The sequence below is a fragment of the Canis lupus genome, chromosome 20, assembly GCF_048164855.1.
Source record: "Canis lupus baileyi chromosome 20, mCanLup2.hap1, whole genome shotgun sequence".
NCBI classification, from domain to species: Eukaryota; Metazoa; Chordata; class Mammalia; order Carnivora; family Canidae; genus Canis; species Canis lupus.
The window spans coordinates 29,220,220-29,247,423 of NC_132857.1; the positions used below are offsets into that span (position 1 = coordinate 29,220,220).

Consider the following 27,204-nt stretch of genomic DNA (forward strand, 5'->3'; position numbering starts at 1 on the left):
GGCCAGGCTGCGGAGGGCAGAGTGCCCTGGGCTGATGAACTGAGTGGAGATATGGAATGGACATTGGCACGAGCTAGGAGTGCTGGGGTCCACTGGAGGGCAAGATGACTGAAATGGAGACTGGGGTCACTAGTAGTGTCCCATGCCAGGAGTGACTATAGGAGCTAGTGGCTGATGCCAATTGCAGGAGTTGAAGGAAGTCACCTGTACATATGCACAGCACGAAGAATGATGGTGGCAGTGTGTGAGAGAGGCAGCAGAGGGAAGGGCCTTACCCTAGGGAACAGGATGTGTGCTTTTTAGAAGGAAGGGGCTCTTAGGGAGGAAGGAGTAATAGTGCCTGGGAAGTAACCTCTGTCTTACACAGCGCCCAATGGCACAAGGGCATGGGAGAGAAATGCAGTGTCTTCTGAGAGCCAGGCTTCCTCTCCCATGGGAGAAGAGGCTGAGGGAAGGGGGTGATGCAATCTGGGGGCCTAGGGATAGAGACGCCAGGCAGCGCTGAGGGTCTGGTCAGCAAGGGAAGTACTGAGCCATAGGGGGGAGGGCTGGGGCATCCCATGTCCTTGGCGTCTGTGTGGGAGGCCTGGAGCACTCTTGGAGTTGTCTGCGTGTGCCTGTCTCTTCTCTCCCTGGTCATTCAATCCCCAGAGGGACTCTCTGATGATTCAAGGGCTACAGTCAGTGGCATCTAGGCCATAAGGGCTCTGAGAAGCTGAGTCATCTGTCCCTTCCCTTTGATTGATGATGGGGGCCAGGCTGGTGTCTCTGGCCAGATTCCTGTTGGTTCTCCTGCTGAAGATCTACTCCAAGTGCCACTGCCTGACATTTCAGAACTTCTGAATGCCTACAGCCCTTATTTCAGGTACAAATAAATCCTCTAAGTTTGCCTTTATCCTTGCTTTTCATGTTCAGGCCGCCTGGCTGGAAAGAAGCTCCTGGAAGGCCTGTGCTGCATTGTGCCATCATGACTCTGGGCCTTTGCAAACTCCTGTTCTGCCAACAAGTTTAGATCATGTCACCTCCTCTGGGAAGCCTTCCCTGACTTCTGCAAAGGGCCTGTGTGCTCCCTCTATCCCAGCAGAAGGCAGCAAGCTTTCTAATATTCCTTTTTTTTAAGGATTTTACTCATTCATTCATTCATTCATTCATTCATGAGAGACAGAGAGAGAGAGAGAGAGGCAAAGACACGGGCAGAGGGAGAAGCAGGTTCCATGTAGGGAGCCTGACATGGGATATGATCCGGGCCTCCAGGATCACGCCCTGGGCTGAAGGTGGCACCAAACTGCTGAGCCACCCGGGCTGCCCAGAAGCAAGCTTTCTCACAAATATTTTAGGCTTTATAGACCACATACAGTTTCTGTTGCATAAAACAGAGACTCTGCCATATAGATGACATGGTATGATTTTATATGCATAAAACAAAGTCTCTTCTTTGTTTTATCTTTTTTTTTAGATTTTATTTATTTATTCGAGAAACAGAGAGAAAGGCAGAGACACAGGCAGAAGGAGAAGCAGGCTCCATGCAGAAGCCTGACGTGAGACTCGATCCTGGGTCTCCAGGATCACATCCTGGGCTGAAGGTAGCGCTAAACTGCTGAGCCACCTGGGCTGCCCTATCTTCTTCCTTCTTCCTTCTTCTCCTTCTTCTTTTCTTCTTCTCCTTCTTCTCCTTCTTCTCCTTCTTCTTTTCTTCTTCTCCTTCTTCTTCTTTTTTTTTTTTTTAACAATACTTTAAAAATGTAAAAATCATGACTCTACCAAAACAGGCCAGAGGCTGAGTTTGGCCAGAAAGCTGCAGTTTGCTGAACAACTTGTTCAAATCACCATTAAAAGGCTTTGCAGTTGTCTGTCTCCTGTGTTGATTTTTAATACTGGAGGGCAAGGACTGTATTTTACATACCTCAAATCTGACACAATGCTATGTGAACGAATAAGTGATGTTGTATAAAATATCCTCTGACATGCATGTCACAGTTGACTCTTTTATCATTTTTCTGCACACCTGCCTTTCACAAGTTAAATAAATAACCTCCTTAAGAGTCTCCACGCCAGCCACGAAACATCCCTTTCACAGATGCGCACTAAGCTTTCAATGATATTAATGGATGTCATTTATTAAGCTTCTGGTATGCAGCAGGCCAATGTAGGGTCCTGGGGACACAGAATTAAAGCCAATAGCCCATGTGCGTATGTGCTCACACATGTGACTCAAGTCCAGGTCACTCGGTTTCTGTGCAGCCCAGGGTCACACTGACATGCCCTCTACAGTTCCTGCTCTTCAGCTGGATCACATGTGCTAATCCTTACCACTTCTCTGGAGGACTTAATTCACTTAAAAAATCATATAATTGCATTTTCAGCATAATTAGGTACCTAATTACTGACTAAATGTCCTCGATCAGGCTGCATGTGTAAATAATAATGATTTAGTTAGCCATGCTTTGTTATTGGCTTTCCAGAAGGCTTATCAGTTGGTGAACAGGATGCAGAAAATGTTTTTCTCCTTCCTTCACTGAATTTGACAGGAAGGAGTGGCAGAGCCCTTTCCTGTTGGGAGAAGAGCAGAGTGGGGAGGAGAACAGGAGGTGGAGGGGACTCCTATTGCCTGGGGACCTTGATTGAAAGCCTCAAGTAGAGCCTGTCAGATGAAGGCATGAGTGCCCAGGTCCTAAAGACAGACAAGATCACTTCCTCCCCAGGATGTGCTAAGGGAGGCCAAAGTGGCCCTGAGACAGCTGAACCTCTAGGTAATGGACCAGAAGGGTAGAGATGTGGTGAGTATCCTGGAAGGTCACAGGAGTAGGAGGCATGTGTGGCTCCTCTTCCATTTCCTGGAATGTTTCTCTTCCTCCCAAGCCAGTGAGAGCACCCACACTGAGGGATGCTGCTTTCTCTCCACCGGGTAAAGGCATGCTGAGGCTCACTGTTCTTACACATGCAATGGGATTATGAGAGAACCTTGGAGGGCAGTTGTAAGGATGACATGAGCTGATGCATATAGATGGCATGGTATGATTTTATATGCAATACCTGTTAGCTAGTATTGTGAAAGATACTTCTGTGGTTTTTTAAGCTGGATCAGCATTTGAAAGGGAGGGTACATTTTGACCTACATATTGGGAGTGTATTGTTTGGGGCAATGATGAAGAGAAGGGCAAATGCACATCAACACACTCTTCTAAGAAATAATCTTAAAGTGATTGAGGAAGGCATTGTGATGCACAGCACAGGGAGTATGGATTGTGGTACCAGAGAGGTATGGCCATAGGTCTTGGCCCCTGAGTCCCACATGCAAATAACCCTCTCTAACCCTCAGCTAACTCGCCAATATAGAAGGATGCACCTGCATAGATCCAAGAAAGGCAGTGTGAACACATGCAAGCTCTTCTTACCATTCCCATTTATTTATGCGAGCATAGCTCCTGCACACATGTGTGCACACATATATGGCCCCTGGATCCAGGGCCCCTATGGGGGAAGCAGAGGGAGACAGTTCCAGTGACTTGAGAGGTAAGGAGTACTTGTTTATCTCCTGGGATAGTTGGGCGTCCAGACACCTCTCACTCCCTGTTAGCCCTCCTTTGTCGTCTGGGTATCAGGGCAGGAAAGGGGCTTTAGGAAGTCACCAATTTACCTCATTTTGCATCCAGCACCAGAACCAGGAAGCTGGCTGCCCAGAATCAAGCCCTTGTGCTGTCTTTGTGCTTGGGGAGGAAAAGCCATTTTTCTTCACTGCTCCCACCCCACCACCCCTTCACCCCATCTTCCCACTGTGTTTCTGGCTGATGAAGACACTCTATAATACATCTCAATCCATCACCTTGGCACACTCCTGGTCTGTCTTCCCAGACCCCCGTTCAGGTCTTGTGATTTATATTTCCCCAACATTAATCTTTTAAAAGCAAAGAAGCTATAAACACATACATAACTCTTCCTCCTGTCAGTTGAAATCCCATGACACAAATCAACTGCCATCTAAATTAAATGTTTCTTTCACAGAAAGTGATAAATGCCCTGGAGACCAATCAAGAAAGCCAACAAACTTAGACTTTGTTTCACTTTGGAATTTTGCAGGTAGTGTGGTTAAAGTCCAATAAAGGGTTATATCTCATGACCAGCAGAAAAGGTGAATTGGATGTTTTAGTACAACTGATATGGACAGGGAACTTTGTGTATCTTTCCTCATCGGGGATTTTAGCATTTCAAATGCAGGGTTGAAATCTAACACATAATCTTAAGGGAAAAGGGTAAGTACAGACAAAATCTACTATTCTATCAGACTGATATACTACTTTCTTAAGCAAACCAAATAACAGAATGAAAACAGAGTTACCAAAAGAGACATCAACCTGTTATAGAGTTGGATCTGTTTAAGGAGTTAGGATTAGGGCTCCCACATATGCCAGATAGTCTAAGTGTAGATTTCAAATAATTTTATCCTTTTTAGTACAGATGGCTTCATATTTTTAAAAATGCAATTTTTAATTCTATGTCTACTAAATAGATGTTTTTAATATTTTTTGGGAAATATAAAAGCTATGTTTTTAGGAGAAGGAAGGAGAGATACGAATGGCTAAATCCAGTACATATCTTGAGTTTATTTTCCTCTCTTCCTTTTCCATGTCTTATTACTTCTTCCACCATCACTGTCATATTCAACATCATTAATAAACTTAATTATTCATCTCATTATGGGAAGTAGAGACTCCTTTTTGAGAGAGAGAGAGAGAGAGAGAGAGAGCAGAGAGCATGAGTGGGGGTTGGGGGGCAGAAGGAGATGGAGAGAGAGACAGTGGTGGAGCCTGACACTGGCTCCACTTCATGATCCTGAGATCAGGACCTGAGCCAAAACCAAGAGTTGGATGCTTAAAATCACCTGAGCCACCTAGTTGCCTCCAGGAAGCAGAGTCTTAAAGGTCAGGCTGTGTCTTCTACTGTAGGCCATGAGCAGGTGAGAGATTAGGGAAAAGGAGATTCCTAAAAATTCTCAAGTAGTATAGGGATGGAGAGGAGAGTGTTTTCTAAGTTTAGAAGAGCACCTGGAAGCCACTGAGAAAAGATCAGAGTGACACAATGAGAGACAGACAGCAGAGTTGTATGGGTGTGCGGGGGGGGGGGGGGGGGTCCAGCAAGTCATACTTGACAAGTTGAGGGTTAGAGAGTTTCAGGTTCTGACAGGAGTGTGATTAGAAGTGAATGAGATAGTGTGATAGAAAAGGTAGGAAGGTAATGAAAAACGATTCATTATATTGTATTAAAATATATATAGTTAATGAATAACTTCCATAATTATACAATTGTTATAATTATGTAAAATAAATTATTATAAAATAAATACATCACTTAAAGTGTAAGATGTGTTTCAGATTTTCAAATTTATGTAAAAAAATAGCTTTTTAGCTATTGTGGGAGGTATCCGTGTATGGATGGAATGAAGGAGTAAGAAGGTGATCTTGAAAATGCTTGAGGGCAGGCCCAGTGGCTTAGCAGTTTAGCGCTGCCTTCTGCCCAGAGCGTGATCCTGGAGACCCGGGATCGAATCCCACATCAAGCTCCCTGCATGGAGCCTGCTTCTCCCTCTGCCTGTTTCTCTCTCTCTCTCTCTCTCTCCCTCTCTCTCTTTCTGTCTCTGATGAATAAACAAAAATCTTAAAAAAAAAGAAAAAAGAAAAAAAGAAAATGCTTGAAATAAGGATGTTTTTTTGAAACTAGGAGTCCTCCATCTATACAGAGAGCTTTGCACCCAGGCACCTGGCCTGGGAGTTACGGCATTGAATATGTGGGCTCCTTCAAAGCAGGAGCCTCTTGTGTGTGGTTCTCAACTCTGGTTGCAGATCAGAATCACATGCAACCCTTTAAAAAACACCCATGTCCATGTCCCGTCTTCCTAGGGTTGCCAGATAAAACTGGTTGCCAGTTAGGAACCAGTTACATTTGAATTTTTAGACAAACAACAACAAATTTCTTGGTATAAAAGTATGTCCCAAATTTTGCACATCAGCTCCATGGACTGTTTGGTTCTTTGTGAACTCATCAGATAGACTGGGAGTGTTCTAAGGGAGATACACCTGGAGGAGAGCTCTAGGATCTCCTGGGCCCAAGCCCAGAGCCATGCACAAGCTATGAATTCTCATATTATTATCTCACATGTTCACATGTCTTCTGCTTGTCCCATGTGGGCCCATTTTATGTCACAAGGATTCTATTTCACACATCCAGGCTTTGGCTCATGCTGTTCCCTGAGATATCCACTTCACCTGGCCTACCTGGTGAACAATGTCTACATGTCAAGGAGGGTATCTGTCCTGACCTCCTTGCGGAAGGGACCTCCTGTTACTAGGTACAAACTCACCAAGTATGTCAAAACAATTCTGGGAGCGAAGGGAGGGCCATGGAATCTTCACCTCAGTATCCTAGCATTTTTGCAAGATGGCCTGCACATAGTAAGTCAGTGGCCATCAAAGCTTACTGAGAGAAAGTTCTTCTCAGCAGACCAGATTGAAATGCAGAAGGAAAAATCATCCAGAAGAGAGGTTATGAAAGCAGGAGTTTGCAGTGATTGCTAACCCAACTAAACTGAGCACCTATTAGGTGCTAGGTGGTAAAACTATCTTTTGCATTTATCTTTCCACCAGGCATAGAACTTTTGCTTACACTAATCCTTTGGCTAATCATTACAGAATGATTATCAGTGATGGTTTGGCTGATTCCAGGAAGGAGATGGGAGGCGTCCACCTTTGTTTCCTCCCAGCCCTGGGTACCCTCCTGCCCTTCCCTTGAACTGTCCTTTATCTAGCTCATCAGGTTTTGTCAGCCATGAGATCTGAGAGTTGTTCATTTCTCAATAACTCCAGTGATAATCACAGGCTTTGAGCTCAGTCTCCATGTCAGGGCACACCACCAGCACAGTCCCAAGCTGGGGATTTGAGTCAGGAACTGCAACTTTCCCTCAGGTCTGCTCTGATGGAGCCACCCTGGAATATTTTCTGGAGGCTCAGGCCTCACTCCTGGGCATTCATCCTCCTGGCCAACTTTAGGTGGCCACTACCTCTATAGAAGCCTCTAGTCCTTAGGCCAGCTTGCTAGGAGGCCCTGTCTGACCCGCCTGCCAGAGGCTACTGTGTTTGCCTTGTCTTGGAGAGCCTTTCAGATTCTGTTTGCATCCATGTGCCTCAGAGTCTGGGACGGGGGGCAGCTGGAAGTAAGTGGGGCCCATGCCACTGCTTTTTATGGTGTGTTCCGTACTGGGAATTCACTTGCATCATCGTCTACTCATGATGCTTCTCTCATTCAAAACCCACTGTCATGGGACAGACACAAATCATGAGTACTTCTCATTAGCTGAAATCCCCCAAACAACATTGCCAATAGCCATTTCCAATCCTGTTTTATATATATGAAAAGACTGAGTCTCAGAGACATGATCAGTTGCCAAGGACAGAGCCAGGGTTCAAACCCAGACCTGAGCTCAAGGGCCTAGTGCTGGTCACTCCCTCCAGCCTGTGGCCTTGTCCCCCAGTGCAGTGCTGAGTCTGGTGGTGGAACGCTAGTGACCAGTGATGGTGATATGCCCTCCATCCATGAAGCTCGTGTGCTCCTGGCAGGGTACTGGACACTGAGGCTCAGTGAGGTGGGAATGACCAGCCTACCTTAGAGACAGAACAACTAAGTCTAGAGAGACAATTGCTCAAAATCAGTCTGCTAACCCAGTCGTTCCTACCCTAAAGATGAGAAGTTTAACAGCTTAGAGGAAAAGTAGTTAACTTTTGAAGGTAAAATTGGCTGCCCTCCAAAAGGAGTGTGTGTGTGTGTGTGTGTGTGAGAGAGAGAGAGAGAGAGAGAGAGAGAGAGAGAGAGGTGGTGGGATAAGTCTTTGATCTTCAGTTTGGAACTCACAGGATGGAAGGAAGAAGGCAGCCTGAATTTTGGGGGCAGCAAACCTGACTTCAAACCTGACCACACCACAGGAAATAAAATACCTTAACACCTTCCCTCTCCTCAGTGTCTGATCAAAAAAATGGGGACAGCTGTATGCCTCCCAGGGGAGTCTGAGTGGTCTCAAACCACAGATGTACTCCTGATATGTCCATGGGAGGTGCCAGCTCCCACCACCATGTCCAAGTCCCCCAAACTCCCTATCAACCCCTTCTCCATCAACCCTCCCTGTCAAACCTTTCCCCCAATTGTTCCCCATTAGCTCCTGTTGCCTGTGGCCACTGGAAATTTGTTTGGTGCTTAAGAATGGAAAGAAGCTTCCTGGGTCTCACTGCTCCTGTTTCTGAGGGGTGGGTCCTGGGGATAGGTCTAAGAACGCAGCTGGTGAGTGGCTGGGCCCAGACCCACTTTATCAGCCCCAGGCCCACCAGGCAAGGCACCAGATCTCCCTGCAGCTGTCTGATAAAAGGTTCAGCTCTGCTTTCTTACCGCTTACAGCCTTATCAGAGGCGGGCCTGGGTGAAAGTTCCATTCCCCTCAGCGTGAATAAAGGGGAGGGAAACAGGCCCCCAGAAGAAATATAATGTCCTTGCATTCAGACACAGTCAAGTCGGCTACCTGCCTGAGTCTGCAGGACAAGGCACCACAGGCTCCCCTATGCAAGAGCAAGGTGGGACCCTCGTGCCCACTAGGTCTGAAGCTTATAGAGACAGCTCAGTGAGGGTGTGTGCTGCATCTCAGGTCTCCTGACTTGTGTGTGTGTGTGTGTGTGTGTGTGTGTGTGTGTGTGTGTTCGGGGGAGCAGGCAGGGCTTATGCATAAAGCATTGGTCTCCTTAGAACCGTAGCACATAAAGCGCATGGTGCCATAAAGAGGAGCAAGCTGCCGGCCTGTGCGTGAGCCTGGCAAGTTGCAGAGGTTGTGGGATCAAGTAACACATGAATCGTACTGCGGGCTCTGCCATGTGCTATTGTGTGCCTCTGAGACAGACTATATCTTTCCCAGGAACACTCAGGATACTGAGTTGTAGGAGGACCCTAGGCTCCTCTGCTAAGCATGTGCTAACAGCACAGTTCTTCCTGGTGGGCACATGAACAGCCCACCCTGGCACCGTGGCATAGAGAGAGCTCGATAAATGCCAATGCCCTCTCCGCTCTCCTCCGTACCAGGCTGCGAGAGGACGGAGTGAGACAGGGAATGTGAAGAGCTTCACTGTGTGCCGGTGATTCCAAGCACAAACAGTTGCCCAGGTGGCTTCCAACAGGGTCCTCAGGTGGAGAGAAGTCAGTCACTTCCTTAGAAGCTGGATTCTCATGCCGGGATCATATTACCTGAGGGGAGAAGGCACACAGGAGGAACTGCTGTGTCTGTGTTTAAGTGGCTTTGGTCACTTAACTGACCTGCTGACTGGACTGCTTTATCAGACTAACAGCAAAGTGTGCAAATATAAAGCAGAGGCAAATAACCTCTCAACATCTTTCCCATTCTTATGAACCTGGCTGCTAGTGCGACCTGCATGGGCAGGGGGAGTCCTGTTAATTGCTATCTTGCACATGGTGGTGGGAATGGCGTGCGGAGGGCCTGAGGAGGTGGAATCCTGGGCTCGAACCTGAGCCTGTCTCTTCAGTTCTCTGATTTCCAGGAGAAGGAGCCTGCGTTTCTGGGCTGTGCCTTCATTCTGCCATGAAAGACTGGGTAAGGCTGAACATGGTATGAAGTCCTCCTTGCCCAGCAAGGTGGCAGCGTGGACCCCGGGAGCAGCAGGACAGCCACCCTTGTCCACACTCTTTCCCAGTTCTCTTCTCCACCTCCTTCTAGGCCAGACCTTTCACCTCAGGGGACAAGGTTGCTGCTCTGTGCTCTCTGTTGGGTTGGTACCCTCAGGGCTTCCGTGGATGCAGAGACACAGGTGACGGGCTGATCCACATCCTTTTGCTCTGAGTTGCTTCAACTGAATGCCTGAGTGCCCTGTGAACTGCAGATGCTTGGGGCTCCAGGGCCCTGCACTCATACACAGTCCTTTCAGAAAACCTTCAGACCCAGAAGATGCAACTAGCAATTTCTGAGAGGCTTCCAGAAGCTGGCCTCTGCGTGTGCACACATCTGTGCACTCAACTGAAGCATCACCTACCTTCTTCTCGCCTCCCACTCGTTCTCTCCACATGCCATGGCTTACCCAGGGCTTCCCTCTTAGTCTTTTCCTGGAGCATTAGCTGGGATGCTCAGGGGCTCGTCTCTCAGGGTCAGGAGCATTGTATGAGGAGGTTTGGCGGCCCCAAGACTCAGGAGGGATGGTAGAACTCCAGCTGCTACAACAGGTGCTGGGAGATAGTCCCATTGTCTATCTCACCTGTCTCGCTTCATCTCCTTCTTACCATTTCCAACCCTCCTCCCCCAGTCACACTGCCTCTTGGCTGTTCCTTGATCGGGCCAGGCCTCCTCCTACCTCAGGGCCTTTCTACTTGCAGTGCTCTCTGCCTATTTTGTCTTCTCTCAGATATTCCCATTTGACTCCCTGGCTTTCTTTGGGTCTTTCTCAAACATCATCTCTCCCAGTGAAGACTTCTCCAGCCATGCTCTTTAAAATGGTGCCTCCCTCATCCCTTGGCCTTCCTTATCTCCTTTCTTGACTTGATTTTTTTCTCTAACACTCAGCACCATCTGATTTACTGAGCATTATCCCCATGTGTCTACTGTCTGTCTGTCTAAGCTTCATAGAATATAAGCTTCCTTCTGTGATTACTGATTTTTTTTTTATTACTGCTGTTTTGTTCACTGTCATATCCCCAGAACTTCCAACAGGGCCTGATACACAGTTGGTCCTCAATATGTGGTTATGCAATGTGATTCCTGGTCTACTATGGTATAAGTGGCACAGGCAAAGAACATGGATATAGACTCAGGATGCCTGAACTTGGATCCACCATTTTATAACTGGTCAAATGTGGTCATACCTTTCAGTATCCAGCTCTAATCTGAAAAGAGAGGTGACAATGTCTCAAGGGATTAAGAGGTTTCAGTAAGGTCTGGGGCAATGCACCTGGCCCAACACTTGCCATGTGGAGAGGTATCCCTCTTCCTTGCCTCGGCTATGGGTGAGAAGTACTGAACTCAAGAGGTGAGCTGGCTGGCCCCTTAGCTGTAGATACCAGGGGGAGCCTGTCTCATGTCCTGCCTTCCCTCTCACCCTGTCAAGGTGAGGTGAAGATTTTCCGCAGGGCGGCAGCAGAGTCCTGAGTGCCTGACAGAGGGGTGATTGGAGGACAAGAGACAGTGAAGACTATGAGGGGCCTCTCTCCTTGGTGGTGGTGGTGTGGGCATTGGAAGATTAAGTGATGGGGACCAGGGCACTTTGTGTGATCCCAGTGTGGCCCCCACACTGGGCTGATTTCTGATGTCTAGTCCCTGACCTTGACTGCAGGTCTTTCTTCCATGGCCTCTTATCCATCAGTGGGGTGGTTATAACCCCAGAGAGAGGGGCAATGGGGTCCAGGTGGGCTCAAGGCCTGGAATTTGAGCCATTAGAGATTCTCCTGTTGGTTTAATTCTAGAGCTGGCAAACTTTTTTGATAAAGTGCTCCATGGTAAACAGTTTAGGCTTGGAGGCCTGGTTCTATGGTCTCTGTTACAAAAAAAGCAGTATGGACGCTATATAAATGAATGGGTACAGCTGCATTCCAATAAAACTTTACTTATAAAAACAGGTGGCAGGCTGGATTTGAGCCATGGGCCTTAGTTTGTGGGCTCCTGGTTTAAGACTCTGTATCCTTGAGTCTCTCTCCTCCTGCTCAGGCTAATATTTACTGAGTATCTGCCCCACGCTAGGCCTGGACCTTTATCTACATCTTCTCATTTAAGGTGCCCACAGGGAGGGAGCCACTGAGTAGCCACGTTGCATCTTGAACAAGGTCTGTCACACTGGAGGACGGAACTTTCACCTGTGCAATGCTTCGTTGTTTGAATGCAGGCACGCTGTCTGCTGCCATGGCCACTTTCTACAGATTGCAGAATCTGGTGGCACCTGGGGCTCACTGCATCCTGGACATCCCGTGGGTGGGGGAGTACACAAGCATCAGGGACACAGGGGCCAAAGGGGGTGAGATCACTATCCCAAGGTGGTTCTCATGGCTTAGTGGTGGAGCCAGTCGCTGGCAAGGTTGCATGGATGGGGTGCAGTCCTGTCTCTTGAGTTAAACCTTGCACAGGTCAAAGCCTTCTGTGCCTCTGAGGACAGTGGACTGGGCCTCTCTGACTTGGTTCTGGGTACCTTCTCTGGCCAATTGCACTGATTGTCCAGGCCTTTGTCACAGAGGGACGTTCCAGGGACTCCTGAGTCCCTGGGGCATGGGTTCCCAGAGCAGGATAAACGGCCACAGCTGGCTACACGGTAAGGGTTTGGTGCAGGGAGGCCAGAGGAGGGGTGGGCAGTGTTCTGGCGCAGTCCAAGTGTCCCAGAGAGAGGGGTTGTCGGCTCAGGAGGAGATAATCATAAACTGAGACAGAGGAGAATACCACCCTGCATTCCCTCCCTCTTGGGGAGAGCCCTCTCACGGGAGCTCAAAGGAGAACCATCAGGGACCCTGGAGGCAGGAGGCAGGGCAGTGAGAGGTCAGCCTTTTATCTGCCCAGTCAGACTTCTGTTCCCACAGCCCCTGGACAAGGAAGGCAAGATAAGGCCAGGAACTCAGATAATTGTGCCTCCAAGGCAGTGCAACCTCACAGTTCACTTATCCCAAAAGCACCACCCTAGAAACAGAGGGAAGAAAGAACAGTGAAGATGGGCAGGCAGAGACCAAAGCAGCAGGAAATAAATGGCCCAGAAGTGCTCTTGAATGGGAAACACAGCCTCAGGGTGTCTGAACTTTGAAGGAAAACTGTGGATTCAGTTCCCCACTAACTGCCCTGTCTTCTGAGATGAATTTTGACTTTTTCCAGCATTGTTTTCTCAGTGAATGACAAACATCTTTCACTCAAACGAGTCCTTTAAAAATAGCATGTTCCAAGAGGTCTTTTCAGAAGCTCCATGATTCTTAAATAGGAAATGTCCTAGGGGTAATTACCAGAGCCTAATATAAGGAAATGTACTTAAACAGTCCATTTGAACCAACTTTCTTCCCTTCTTCCTGTGAAAGAAAACTTTGTTCTCCTAGGAAACTCCCATTTTCTGCACATAGGAATACTGGTAGTGTGCAGGGGTTAAAAGACAACCCAGGGGTTGGACGCCTTGGGCGAAAATCACAGCCCTGCCACTCATAGCAATGTCCTGTGTCCTGAAGATCTGAGGGCTACCTACAGCACCCCCCTCACAGTGACAGATGGTGCCTAATGCTGAGTATGACCAGCAAATATTTGTTCAGCTCTTCAGACAGGCCAGATACCCTGGCATAGCAGGGTACCTCATACATTTACATGATATTTTTCCTTTTTACCTTCTGCAATTCATCTTTACTGAAGTAATTCCCCATAGTTGGGACATTCTCAACAATCAACATTGATCGCTGGCAACTTGTTTTTTCAAGCACAAAATCTTAATCCAAGATAAAATTATCTCTAGTTAAGTAGAAATTCACCATAATTTAATACTACCTACCAATATTAACTAATATTAGGTCATAATTTGCATTTGGGGAGCTGCATTACTTTAAGTTATTCTTTAGATATCCAGATACCTATTTAGCTATTTCAGTGAATAATCACAAGACATAGGCAATTTGATCTGCAACCTGAATTCATGTGATAAGAAGTTTCTCCATAGGAGGATTGGTTGCTTTTGTTGTTGTTGTTAAAAATGTGTGTCTTGCAGCTCCAAGAAGCCCAACAATGCTTTGAGGGCAGGGATCTTGTCTTATGCTTTATTTGTCTCCTCCTTAATTCCCAGGACAGATGATAGGATGTGTGTTTCTACTGATGAACCAGGAATGTATATGGTAGTTAATAAAAATTTGTGCATGAATTGCTTTCATAATGGACTCTTCTGTCCAGTTTCCTTTCCCACTTTTCAGAGTTTCTTCATGGAGTCTGAGAATAAGGGTTCTGAAGTTTGATAAGAACTGTCCTCATGGAATTAATTGGTAAAGTGACTGACAGCTGGGCATACATTACCGTCTGGCTATAGGCAAACAGCCACAGTGAGAATATTTTATGGCTTCATGTAATGGGAACATCTATGATGGAAAGGTCCTCTGAGATCCAAGCTCTCAGGTATCATCATTGACAACCAACAGTGACTGGATGTCAATAAACCACTCTGGCTTAGGCACCAGGTACTGGGCAGTAGGGAGTTTGCACACTGGTTACATGAAGCCCTCAGTGTCCAGCGATAGCTTGAGAGTGAACCATCACAAGGAGCCCTTAGAGTGTGGTCACCTGCATCTTATCCTCAACTCAACTACATCAGATAGGTTTTCATATGTTTTATATTTCCAGACTTCATCCAAGAATTTGTTTTATGGAAATGTCATTTCTGCTGAAAGAAAGTGCAATGGAGATTTATAGCTGTGACACCACTTTGTGGTGTTTGTATGTTTGGGGTGGAGACCCCAGGTGAAAATTACTTCTTTTAGAATTTCAGGGATACACGACCTTTATTCCAGAGGGGACCTGCAAAGTTGCATGCACCTGAGCCAGGTGTGACCAGAGCCTGAGGCGTGTTTTGAATTCCTTTGCCCTCTGATGTTTTTGGGTTTTGCTCCCCAACTAGGCTAAAGATCTTTTGAAGACAGGATCCGTGTCCCCTATATCTCCTGTGTGGTCCTTTGCACACAGGTGGTGCTTGGTGGATCAAAATCAAAGTGCCTCAGATTGAATTATGGTAATCTGAAGGTGGTGCTCTGGACTGGATTCACCAGCAATGGATAGAAAGCTCAAGGTGCATGGCTTGTGTCACCTGCTTCCCAAGGGATCCCTGAAGACTTGGGACTTACAAAGAGATGCCAGATGAGGGGATAGGCTGGGAATGAAGAGGGGGTTTACAGGGGTCAAATCTGGAAACTGGTCCTGAATTTAACCACTGGAACATATATGTGCTGCATGGATAACCTGCCAGAGGGAAGCCTGCCTTTATTAATGGACTTATTAATAGATTGTTGTCTTTGTTGATAGACTCTGGATGGGCTCAAGGGGCAGGGGAGGCAAGAGAGAGGCTATGCTGAGCCCAAACCCCAAATAACCAAAACAAAACTTGTTGACTTCTTCAGACCTGTGTGGCCCTGTCTGCCACATGAGGGGGGTGGTTAAGGGGATCTGGCCTGAACATTGCACTGACCTCAGATGAGATCACAGACAGAAGAGGCTTTGAGAAGCAGAACACACTGCCGATATGCAGGTGTACTGCAGAGATACCAGACTGAGGCAAAGACATGGGAACGGGGTCTGAAAACTGGTGGCATAAGAAAGTTTCAAAAGCATACCCAAAGCCAAAGATGCTGAGGGCAGCACTTCTCACATCTGTTTCCAGCTATCTCTGTGAGATCAGTAGGACCCATAGACTAAATGCCTACTCACCCTGCCTCACGCCAAATGAGGTAGCACCCAGGAGAGCTTCTCCTTGCCTTGAACCTTGCTGTGACATGAGTCTATTGCTGAGGACTGCAAGGAAGTGGTAAGGGGCTTATGTGTGTGCATGCTGTGTGCACCTGTGCATGTATATGTGCATGTGTGTGTGTGCACATGAGTGTATGTCAAGGTACAGGAGAATGTAGGGCCAGTGTCAAAGTTTCTTCCTTTTGGTGGCCCTGCAGTCCCAGCATCAGCTCCTCAGCATCACCCCCATTCTGTCCCCCACTTAAGAACCCGAGGAATGAGTTTCTGTGGAATAAACAGTACACTCCCAAAGGAATCAGAGACCTATGTCCCAGTCTTACTCCATCTACTACCCTGGCTGTATGAATTCTTTTTGTTTTTGTATGTGTGTATGTATGTATGTATGTATTTAGGCTGTATGAATTCTTGTTAGTCGCTTAGCTTCTCTGAGCTTTATTTCCTTTCAAAGAGAGAGAGAGAGTAGTCTCTCTTGAATGGCGATGGGGAAGAGAATGAACATGCCTGGCAAACTGTAATACACAATGCAGTAATAGTCCTGTGGTTTGAAATATTTTAACAAATGATAAGATTGCCAGCCCAGGGGTGGTTCTGTGGTGGAGGCATTCCAGGAATTGGCTAGGAATTGGTGGGTTCTTTATTCTCTCCCAGTGCCCTTGCAGTGAACCTGAGAGGCAGCTGCCCATTGCTTCTCAGGGGAAAGTGAGACCTGTGTGTGGGTTGGCCTGGGCAGGCAGGGCTCTCACAGTCACAACCTGGCCCTTGTGTGCCACTATAGGCATTTCACTAGCAGCTGCTGGGCCAGCAGGTGTGGGCTTGCGGAGGAGGGTAGAGCTCACCACAAGTGGCCTGGGGTGGGTGGATAAAGAAAGGCTTTTTCTTCTGAGGCAGGAGAGTGACCTCAGGGCTGCACAGAGCCAAGCACAAGGGCATGGGGTCCTGGGCCACCCCTTCCCTGCATCCCAGAGGTGGAGGGAGATACACCTAACTCAAGGCTGGACAGTGCCAGTGGTACACAGTGAGGACCCAGGCACACAATCTCCTGACCCTCAGTTTCCATCTTTTTAACCTGGAATCTACATCTGTGCAACTTCTTCAGGATAAAACAAGGTATCCATGTATATCCTTGCTGGGTATGGAGTAGAACAGAGCGGGCACTCAGCAAGTGCTCTTCACCACCCACCCACCACACACCACAAGTGCCGTGAAGATCCACACCATCTGGAATGATTGGTGCGGCCCCAGCTGGCTCTTCTTGCCCCCACTCTGCCTTCCACCAGCCCCTTACTGCCCTGACTCCATCTTTATCTCTGCTCAGATCTCTCTCCCCACTGCCTTCCAGCTGCCACCTGGCTGCCCCATGAATATCTCAAAGTTACCTCAGCTCTACAGAGAATCTTCCTACACCTTTCTTCTTGGTCTTACATATATAATTCTACAGTGAACATGAATTGTTTCTGTAATAATGAAACAGGGTAAAGAAAACTTACTTTTTAAAAAAATCTTTAAGTGAAGATCAACCTTAAAAAGCCAAGAGAGTAAGAGAAAAAGAGAGAGAGAGAGAGAGAGAGAGAGAGAGAGAGAGGGGTGGGGAGGGAGAGAGAGTGAGTCCTGGCTCCCCTCAAGCATTTACCTTTGAGAGATTCTCCCGAGAGCAGAGGTAAAGGGCAGGCACAAAGCAGTCACTGCAGCTGCGCAGTCCAGGGGCCCTGCTGGGTTAGGCAGGACTGCCAGGGGAGGGGTGTGAGGAATCCAGGTAGGCAACGATGTAAAAGTGGTCAGACTGCCAGGAGCAGGACAGAATCTAGTAGGGAGAATGGCAGCACAGGAGCCAGTGGGTACCCAGCCCCTTGGCCTCAGGTGTCCTGAGCCAGGCAGAGATGATGCAGGGTGACCCATTTGGGTCTTGAATGCTTTACCTTATGGATCCCCTCTCCGCCAAAATATTAAAAGTTGTATTTTATATCAGCATCAGTCTAAAGACAAATGTAATATTTAGTATGAAAAGTTTGTTTTTTTCCTTTTGATTTTAAAAGAAGCACTCATTTTTGTGCATCTTGAAAAGCAGCATGGATCTTAAGCACTTGCCTACTGTACATGTTAGCCCTGGCTGATCCCTTCCTAGAAAAACCCGCTATCGGTGAGCGGGAGTGTGAGGCGTCGGCTGTGGCTCTCTGCAAGTCACGTTGGTTGCCTCTTGGGTTTCAGTATCATCATATGCAAAACAGAGATAAAAATACCTCCCGTGGCGCAGCTAGAGGGTGAAATGAGATAACTTATAGGAAGTGAAGCCTACTTCCATCCTTTGAGTCAGGGAGACAGTCACCATAAGAGGAGAGTAGGTCAGGATAATGTACAGATTTTGTACAAAAGGGAAAAAGAGATTGTGAAATTAAAAAAAAATTAAAAGATTACTCAGGATTTTCAGCCATAGCTGAAATTAATTCACTAAAATGAGAATTTGGGTAGAAGCTGATGGAGGGCAATTCAAATGACGAGTCAGTCCCAGGGCCCAATCAGAGAAGCAAGGCCCAGGTTCCCTGTAGGAGTTCAGGCGTGGGGTGTAGGCTGGAAAAGGGGGTGGAGGGAGTCCTCCCAGGAGAGAGGAGAGCCCAGGCTTTAAGAAGCACCTTGGCAGAGTCCTGGCTGTGGACCTGGATGAATGGCCAGATTGAGGAAAAGAAAGAAATGAGCAGCGAGGGAAGGCACTGAAAGGTGGCGGGTGAGTCATGAAGTGGGTTCCACGTGCTACAGGTCACAGTGAACAAGGAGCGCAGGGCACTAGGGGCAGAGGCCAGTGGGCTGACCCAAGAGGGGCTCTGAGGCCAGGGGTGGGGGGAAGGCAGAGGATGTGAGTACGGGGACCCACAGTACTCTGTGTAAATCAGACATGGGCTGCATTGGTGGGACCTTCACTTTCACGCACTCATTCAATCATTCATTCACTCACTCACTCATTCAGTGTTTTTAAAGAGCCTATCTTCTCCATGGGTTTAGCCAGCTGAATCCCACATGTTCAGCAGGGGCTGGTGTTCAGATGAGGGTAGGGGAACATGGATGGTCCCCCCAAGTACCATGTAAGGAAACTGACTGCAGAGGGTAAGAAGTTTGCTGGAGCCACAACTGGTACGAGAGGTCACAATGGCCCACATATGTTCTCTGGGCTGCCTTCCCCCTCACTGCACCCCCCTCTGATAGAAGCATGAAGGAGCCCACATATTAGGGGTGGCACCCACAGCTCAGAAGGGAGCAGCTTGACAGCTATTGCAGAGGGCCTTGCCCTGGCTCTACAGACCTAGGCAGACTGTGCCATCTTGTCCTCAGGTGCTGTGTTCAACAAACAAAGACAGAGACTGAGGAACAAGGAGGGAGCTGGACAGGGCGAGAGTGAGGCAGCAAAATCACTTAGAACACAGTCGGGTACTCAGTAAGTGGTAGAGATTAACATGTACCAGTACTATACTAGGAGTTTTATCTAGGATAATACATTTAATCCTCAGAACAAACCCCTGAGGTAGAAATGATTATGATCCCCATTTAATGGATCAAGACTAGTTATAGAATTTGTGGGGCCCAGGGCAAAATGAAAACAGGGGCTCCTTTACAAAAATTAAGAATTTCAAGACATGGATTGCAATGCATGTGGGGCCCTCCGAGGTTGCGGGCTGGGGGAGGGGGGGGACATTTCCCTGCATGATTTCCACGGACAAAGCCAGCCCTGTCCTGGAGGATGAACTGAATCGTAGGAGGCCTAGCAACACGTTTAAGGCCACAGGCAGGTCAGAAAAGTTGCAGACTCACCCAAATCTTTGAATTGTGAAGCTGGTGGTCTGACCTCTTCATCACTAGCAAACTGGTGCAAAGTGAATTTGAACTAAATGATTTTAAAAAGTGCAGAAGGAGAACCTGAACCTGAACCTGAAGCCTCTGCTCACTGAAGGTGGTGTGCATGGTTCTACCATTTGGCAAGCCCCTCAAGGAAAAGTATCATTTCATAGCCAGTGGACTTTGCTGCCTGCTGAAGACCGAAGTCACAGACTGGGGCCCCAAATAAAAGGCAAGCAGGCATAACTGCAGTATCTGATTTTGATGTAGCAAGATATAATGTCCTTCACTTTATGACTCTGGTGAGAATGTATGTGGCCACAGCTAAAATGTGAAGTTTCTCCATTCCAGGAGAACATTTTTCCAAGGGGCAGAAGTGGGAATGCTGGGGCATGGAGACAGTTGGCATAAGCACACCTGAACACCTCTTAAAAATGTGCATTGTACGTAGAAGTGGGGGCAAGGGGCTCTGGCTGGCTGTGTTCTCCGTAAGTGATGTGCTAGTTGGGAGCATCACATTTGAAGTGGAGACAAAAGGCCTCCATCAGGGTATGAGGGGTGCAGTAAGGTGACTTGGTAGCCTTGCCCAGGGCCTGCTCCCATGAGCACCCTGGAGTGCCAGCTTCCCTCTTAGGGACCCAGAATGGTTCTGGGGTGTGTCCACTGAGCCCCACATAGTGTGCCGCCCACAATGTTTTGGCAATAAGAGAAAGAAGGTGTGGCTTTAACTACAGAAGGACTTGGCTAGAAAAGCAGAAATAAGAGAGAATATAATAAAGTGTCATGAAGAGTTATTAATTGTAGTTGTTTTCAATTTCCAGTCTGGTAATTCCAACATCTCTGCCACGGCTGGTTCTGATATTTGCTTTGACTCTTCAAATTGTATTTTTTGCTTTTAGTGTGCTTTGTAGCTTTGTTGACAGCCAGACAGGATGCAGTAAGTAAGAGGTACTGCAGTGACGTGGCAGTGGGGTGGGGGAAGGGGAGGCATCCTGCAGCCCTGTGACAGTAGGTCTCTGTCTCTGGTGAGCCTGTACCTTTTGACTGTGAACTTCATGAGTTTCTGTTCTTTTTTCATCCCTTAGGTGGGATGGGATGGATAGAGTGGGCTAGAGTTGGGTAGATCCCTTCCTTCAGGTGAGATGGGTTCTGATAATACCCCAGCAGGTTTGGGTCTGGTTGACTACAGTTGACCTTTGAACAAAGTAGGAGGTTAGAGGTCCGATCCCCCAAACAGCTGAAAATCCATGTAAAACTTGTGATTCCCCCCAGAACTTAACTAATAGCCTACTGTGGACCGGAAGCCTTATCAGTAACACAAACAGTCCATTAACGTATTTTGTGTATTATATGTATTATATACTATCTCCTTACAATAAAGTAAGGTGGAGCAAAGAAAATGTTATTAAGAAAATCATTGGTAAGAGAAAATTAATTTATGGCACTGTACTGTATTTATTAAAAAAAAATCTATGTATAAGTGGATCCACTCGGTTCACCCCCGTTGTTCAAGGGTCAACTGTAGCTTGCGCTGAGGCAGGCCTCATTAAGGACAGGTGCTCTGGTCTTTTTCAAGATGCATCCTTTTCCCTTCCTTCCTCTGATGGAAGCTTGAGGGGATTTTCCTCTGCTCTATACTGTGGGAACCAGGTGGAACTCTAGAAGGTAAACCTCACAGTATTGAGGACCCATGACTGGGTCTCCCAGCTTCTAATTCTCAGAGTGCACCACGCTGAGCCTCCAGCAATTCAGTCAGTCTCAGAGTCACTAATGAGAGAGGGATTAAGATGTCAGGCCACGAGTAAGGAAGGGCATGTGGCACTGCCAGGTAAATGGGCCTTGAGTCCTGCTCTGCTGCTGTCACCCAGGCAACAGGGGCTGTCTATGGGGTAGTGACAACCCCACACGTTTTTTAATCCGGGAGAGTCATGCAAGGGCCTGACCGAGCCCACCCAGACTATGATGGAATCTAGTGTCTTGGCTTTGGCTCCTACTGGCACAAGAGGAAACCCATTCTTGTCAACATCTGCCATTGGCTAAGATTTTGCACATTATTTGTTCCGGAAGAATGTACAAAAATGAAAATGCTTAATAACTAAGGGCAGGAGCCAGCACTTCCTCAGAAGTTCAGATTACATGGAGAGCTCAAGAAAACCCCAGGCAAAGATGTTGGGGTGCTGGAGGAGAATATGAAATAAGAAACAGGGCGGGAATGGCAAAGAGTGAGGTGGTAAGTGCTGGGGCCAGGAGCCCTGTTCTTAGAGTTTGTTTCATTTTGACTTTCTGTCCATTTTAACTTCACTGACCTTCATGTATATACCAAGTTTTGGACTATGAGCTACTGAGTGTATGTTTAAAAGTTGTTTCCAGTGTGTGGAATGGACACAGGCCTGGAAGCATTCACCTCTCTGTGTCAGATCCCAAGGAGAGGGCAGTTGGGTCCTTTGGGAGGTCAGGATTTCCAGGAAAGGGACAAATCCAGGAATTTGTTGGGGCTGCAGTGTTCCTGGGGCCATGGTGGGTGGTTTCCTAGTATTCAGGGAGGGGCCAGGGAGCTTAGGAGGAGGAATACCCCATCCTTATGGGATGAGCAGGAGTGAAACAGGCAGGCTGTGTGTGTGTGTGTGTGTGTGTATGTGGGTGTGAACATGTATGTACATGTATATGTGTGTGCAGGGGTACCCAGAGAGCACTGGAGGTGAAGGTGGAGAGACTGAGCAGTCCAGGCATCAGGAAAGGCCATAAGAGAATGCTCTAGGGGACAGCCTTAGCAGGATGTGGAAGGCAGGGTGAAGGGCAGCAGCTGGCCTGGCAGGCTCAACCACAGAACGGCGGGCAGTGATAGGTTGGAACACAGGCCCTGCTCAGGAATCGTGGGTTGGTTGGTAGGTTCTGAGCATTTGTGCCAAACACAGTTCCTCTGTGTGCAGAGCTACCGCTGTGTTTCCCAGGCACAGCCCCCATGGTGCTGGGGGGTGGATTGCCCTGCTCACATGCACCTCAGGGCCTCCCAGCTGACTCCTGCTGGCTGGGGAGTCTGACAGCCTATGTCCACAGCCTGGCTGTGCCCTCCATGCCTGGGAGCCCTGGGGTAAGCCATCAGCCATCACCTGGGCCTCCAGTGTTTCTGCTGCAAAATAGTTAAGGCTGTGGAGAGGTGACCCACACAAGGCCCTATTAAAGGGCTCAGCATGTAGTTCCTGATATTCTTGTTATATTATCAAGAACAAAAACAGCACCCATCTGTAAGGGAGACTCTGGAGATTAGCAGCACCCGCAGGCCAGGTTTGCTTTGATAAATTCCGTTAACAACAACAGCCACAGATACCACTATTCCTGGGCATGATGCCAAAGCCCTTAGTCTCGTGTTCATGACGTGGCTCCTGGAAAGTGGCTGTTATGATTCCCACTTGCAGATGAGAGAACTGAGACTCTGACATATTGTGTACCTCCTCAAAGCCTGGAAGTGTTGGAGGTGGGACCAAACCCAGGTGTGACTCCATAGCTCTGACTGTGGGGCTCAGGCTGTGCTCTGCCTCCAGGTCACTATAAGAGAGAGGACATGTCATAAACTTCTTCACTGGGGGGTGGGGACCTCATTGGAAATGGGCAAATGCCCTGAACAAGTACTTCTCAGAAAAAGAAATGCAATATGTTGTGGAGGTATGAAAACATACACAATCTCCTCTCTCTCTCAGTCTCTCTCTCTCTTTCTCTCTCTAATAGATAAATAAATAAAATATTTTTTAAAAATGGGGGCACCTGAGTGGCTCTGTGGGTTAAGTGTCTGACTCTTGATTTCAACTCAGGTCATGATCTTAAGGTCCTGAGATCGAGCCCGGCATCGATCTCTGTACTCTACACCGAGTCTACTTGTCCGTCTCCCTTTATTCCTCTTCCTGCTTATGCACAGACTCTCTCTCTCTCTCTCAAACAAATAGATAAATAAAATATTTAAAAAATAAACAAACAAAAACCATGCACAACGTCACTTATAATTACAGAGGCACATTCAGAAGTGACAACATGTTTTACTTATCAGATTTGCTAAGATGTAAACTGCACAGTGTGAATGATGATGTGGGGGAAAAAAGAGTTTCACTGGATACTTAGGTGGATGTTAGAAATCCAGATGACCTCTAAGCAGGCAATTTTTTAGTATTGACCAGCATTTTAAATGTTCATACTCTGTTTCCCAGAATTAAATGTGTGTGTGTGTGTGTGTGTGTGTGGTTTATCCTAATCATATACAAACACATATATTTACACACATACGTGTAAATGCATCAACCCCACTTACAGGGTTGTAATGGCAGCACTGTGTCTTGTTTTAAAAAAAATCAAATAAAGACTTCACGATCTAAATGTCCATAACCAATTCATTCATATATTCACACAATTCATACTATGCATACAGCCCTGAGAAGAATGAGTTAGTCTATGTGATGATAAACTATAGTCACTATAGTCTTCAGCATATCTTCTTATGAAAAAAAGCAAGATGAAATAAAATATATAAATAAGTTTCATTTTGTAAAGCAAAAAGTAATTGTATGTAGCTATGATACTTTTAGAAAGATTCTCCTAAGTCCATAAAGTGCTCTGGAGTTGGGATGGTATCTCTTTCCGATTATTAACTCTTGATTCATTGCTTAAATTTGTTTTTAGCTAACGCTTGTAGGGCCCATTGCACTCACACAGTCTCTGAAAGGCGTTTGGGTTGGGGCCGCAGAAGGCCGTTGGATATAGGTATATCTGCTACCCAAAGAGGGAAACCAATTTGGCTTGCCAACCTCCCCCTGCTGCCTCTTCCTTCTCATTGAAGATGGGCTGGTGTGCTTCCACTGTAAACACAGAGTGCCTCTCATCCCACACCCCTCTGTTTCCCAGAACGTGCTGCAAGTCCCCAGAAATAATTGCCCAACCACGGGCACCCTTGGAAAGGTCCAGCTGCTGACTATGCCAATGCCATGTGATTCCTACCGCCCTGGATATCTGGAGAGGTTGAGCAATGGTTGAGATGGAATTTCATTTGGCACTTAATGCAATCCTTTTGGCTTCTGCCAGAGGCAGTGAATTCTATATAAAGTTGACAAACCTGACCATCTCCTTACTGAACATTGACCCCTTCCATCCAAGGGCAAGACAGTGGATTTCTGCACATGACTCATTTGCAGTACCTGTGGCACTGGGGCTTATGGGAGTTGGCTGAGGCCAGAGGGATAGGGCAGGCTTGGTGAAGCAGGAGCAGAGGGTCCTTTCTATTCTAACCTCTGGTTCTGAGAAGCAGTGATAAAAACCGAGACCGGATATAGACACATCCTGCCTGAGTTAGCAGCAAGAAAGAGGGCCCCAAGGTTCTCTTACAGCAGAGAGCCTGTGGTAAATCAAGTCCTAAGGGTAATCTAGAATGGTATGCAAGTGAGGGTTGCATCCCTAGGAGCTCCAGAAGGGCAGTGTGGCCATTGGTCAAGGTCTGAAACTTGAATCCTAGAGAACTTTTTAAGAGAGGGGGCAGGGGCAGGGGCAGGGGCAGGGGCAGGGCTCCTGGTGAGCAAGCCTGTCCTCTCCAGCCCCTAAATGACAGCAGACCTTCACTTCCTCAGTGCCTGTACTGAGGTGATTACAGTGGCTTTGCCCTTCAACCCTGGCCAGGACACACACATATAAGTTCACTAGTGTCTGACTCCCACACACTCACAGAAACACACATGCAAACGCTAATGCACACAGGCTTCCAGATCCAGTCTAGTGTAAAATGAAAACAAAGATGCCTGACATTTATTGAGGCCTGGGTATGTGCCAATGTCTGTGCTGAGCCGTTTACAGACTCGTAATTCTCACAACCCAGAGGAATACCCCATTTCTCTCATTTTGTGGATAGTAAAGCTGGAGCTGAGTAAGAGAGGGGGCGGCTTGCCGTAAGCCGCCGGCTGGTAAGTGGCACACCTGATCCCAAAGCAGGCAGCGCGGCCTTCGCCGGGGGCCTCTCGTGTGCACGCCGGCTAGCTGAGCACGCTCACAGGCCCGCCGGTGGCCACGCGCACAGGCTCGGAGGGCCCCAGCCCCGCACCTAGCCACAGTCCGCTGTGCTCAAGTTCCACTGGTGAGGCCACACAGCCAGTTGTGTTTTAGAAACCCTGCAAAGGGGGGTCCCTGGGTGGCGCAGCGGTTTGGCGCCTGCCTCTGGCCCAGGGCGGAGCGGTTTGGCGCCTGCCTCTGGCCCAGGGCGCGATCCTGGAGACCCGGGATCGAATCCCACGTCAGGCTCCCGGTGCATGGAGCCTGCTTCTCCCTCTGCCTGTGTCTCTGCCTCTCTCTCCTCTATGTGACTATCATAAAAAAAAAAAAAAGAAAAATTTTAAGAAACCCTGCAAAGGGGTGGGTGGCTCCAGTTCTCAGATCATTACCACATTCATCACTTAACAGGCTTACTCCATGGACGCAGAAGGTCCCCTCTCTTGGCAGTTTCCAATGATCAGATCCAGCCAGGGTGGGGATAAGAGGGATAAACATTCACGGTTTTAAAATGGAAATTGTCGTCGTTTCGGTTTGTCTTTAAATTGCGAAAGCCCCCTGGCAGCGAAGGGGTGGGGTGCGGCGGGGCGGGAGGGCGGCAAAGTTTCCCGGCGCGGCCGGAGACGCTCAGGGTCGGCGGTGCCCCCGGCAGGAAGGCGTGTGCCGCGGCCTCAAAACCAAGGAAGAACCCCAGGTCCCCGCGGGGTCGCGGCGGGCCCGGGCCTCGGGGGGGGGGGGGGGGGCTCGGGCCGGGCCGGGAGCAGTCGGGCAGGGCGGGCTCCCCGGGAAGTTCGCTCCGGGGCGCCCCCGCCCTCCCCGGCCGCGGCACCGAGACGCCGAGCGCGGGCGGCCCTTCCCGGCCCCGGGCGCGACCCGACCCGACCCGACCCGACCCCGCGGGGGGCAGCGGCGCGGACTCACCGAAGCGCGGCGGCGACGTGCCGTTGAGGCCGCTCATCGCCGACGGGAGCGGGGCGGGCGGAGCGGGCGGAGCGGGCGGCGGAGCGGGGCGCAGCGCGGGAGGGTCCGGACCTGCCTCTGACCCGCAGCCCGGGGGGGCGGCACCTGTGTCACGCTGCTCCGGCGCGGGCCGAGGGGAGGGGCTCCGGCCCCAGACAGGCCGACTGCATTTCTTTCTTTCTTTTTTTTTTTCCTGCAGACTTGGCTGATGGGGTTTCCACGCTTCTCTTTCTTTCCTTCTTTTTTTTTAAACACACACACCCGCCCACGTCTGAATTCTTCTCTGCTCCAACTTTTCTGCGCAAGAATCACGTTTTTCTAACTACGTGTGAGTTTCCACCTGCAGCTGCCATACCCAGAGGTTGTTGCAGAGCCCCCAGTGCATGGGCTGAGAAACCCCCAGATGTGACAGGACGGCCCGCCAGGCCCTGTCAGGGCGGGTGACCGAACAGGGACAGACCTGCGTTTGAATCTCGGTGGCTGCTCCGCCGCCACTTACAGCCCGTGGCCTCCAGGGCGGAGGGGCACTGTCCGCGCAAGGCCGGGCCCTCAAGGGCGCTGTCCCAGTTCCAGGGCTTATGCTTGGAAGAGACTCTTAGAAGAGGGATTGCCTGGACAAAGGCCATGGGACTGATTTGGATGACTTTTGTCTGAGGCTTCCAGACATAGTGGAGTTTGCAATGGATTCGCTTTGCTTAAGCAATTAGAAACTTGACGCGGATTTTGACACTCTGCTTAGTTAAATCAAGTCTACCTACATCACCCAGAAAGAATGTTATGTTATGTGTGACATTTCATCTCTCCCCTCTCCCCACCAGAGAGAAGGGCAGGGAACTTGAGACCATGTCACCCTTGTTTTAAATCTCAGATCCAAGAGACATCTTGTGCTCCTCCTGTCTGATGGCCACTCTTTCCTATGGGGCT

General features: G+C 48.4%; 1 protein-coding gene across 1 annotated transcript in view; it reads right to left on the bottom strand.

Moving 5' to 3' along the window:
- Positions 1-26,412, bottom strand: part of GYPC (glycophorin C (Gerbich blood group)) — a 42,415-nt gene extending 16,003 nt beyond the window's left edge. Inside the window, exon 1 of the mRNA XM_072788821.1 lies at positions 26,242-26,412. Coding sequence (XP_072644922.1) covers positions 26,242-26,278 — 37 coding nt within the window. The 5' untranslated portion in view covers positions 26,279-26,412. The remainder of the gene's footprint in view (positions 1-26,241) is intronic.
- Between the last annotated feature and the right edge of the window lie 792 nt (positions 26,413-27,204).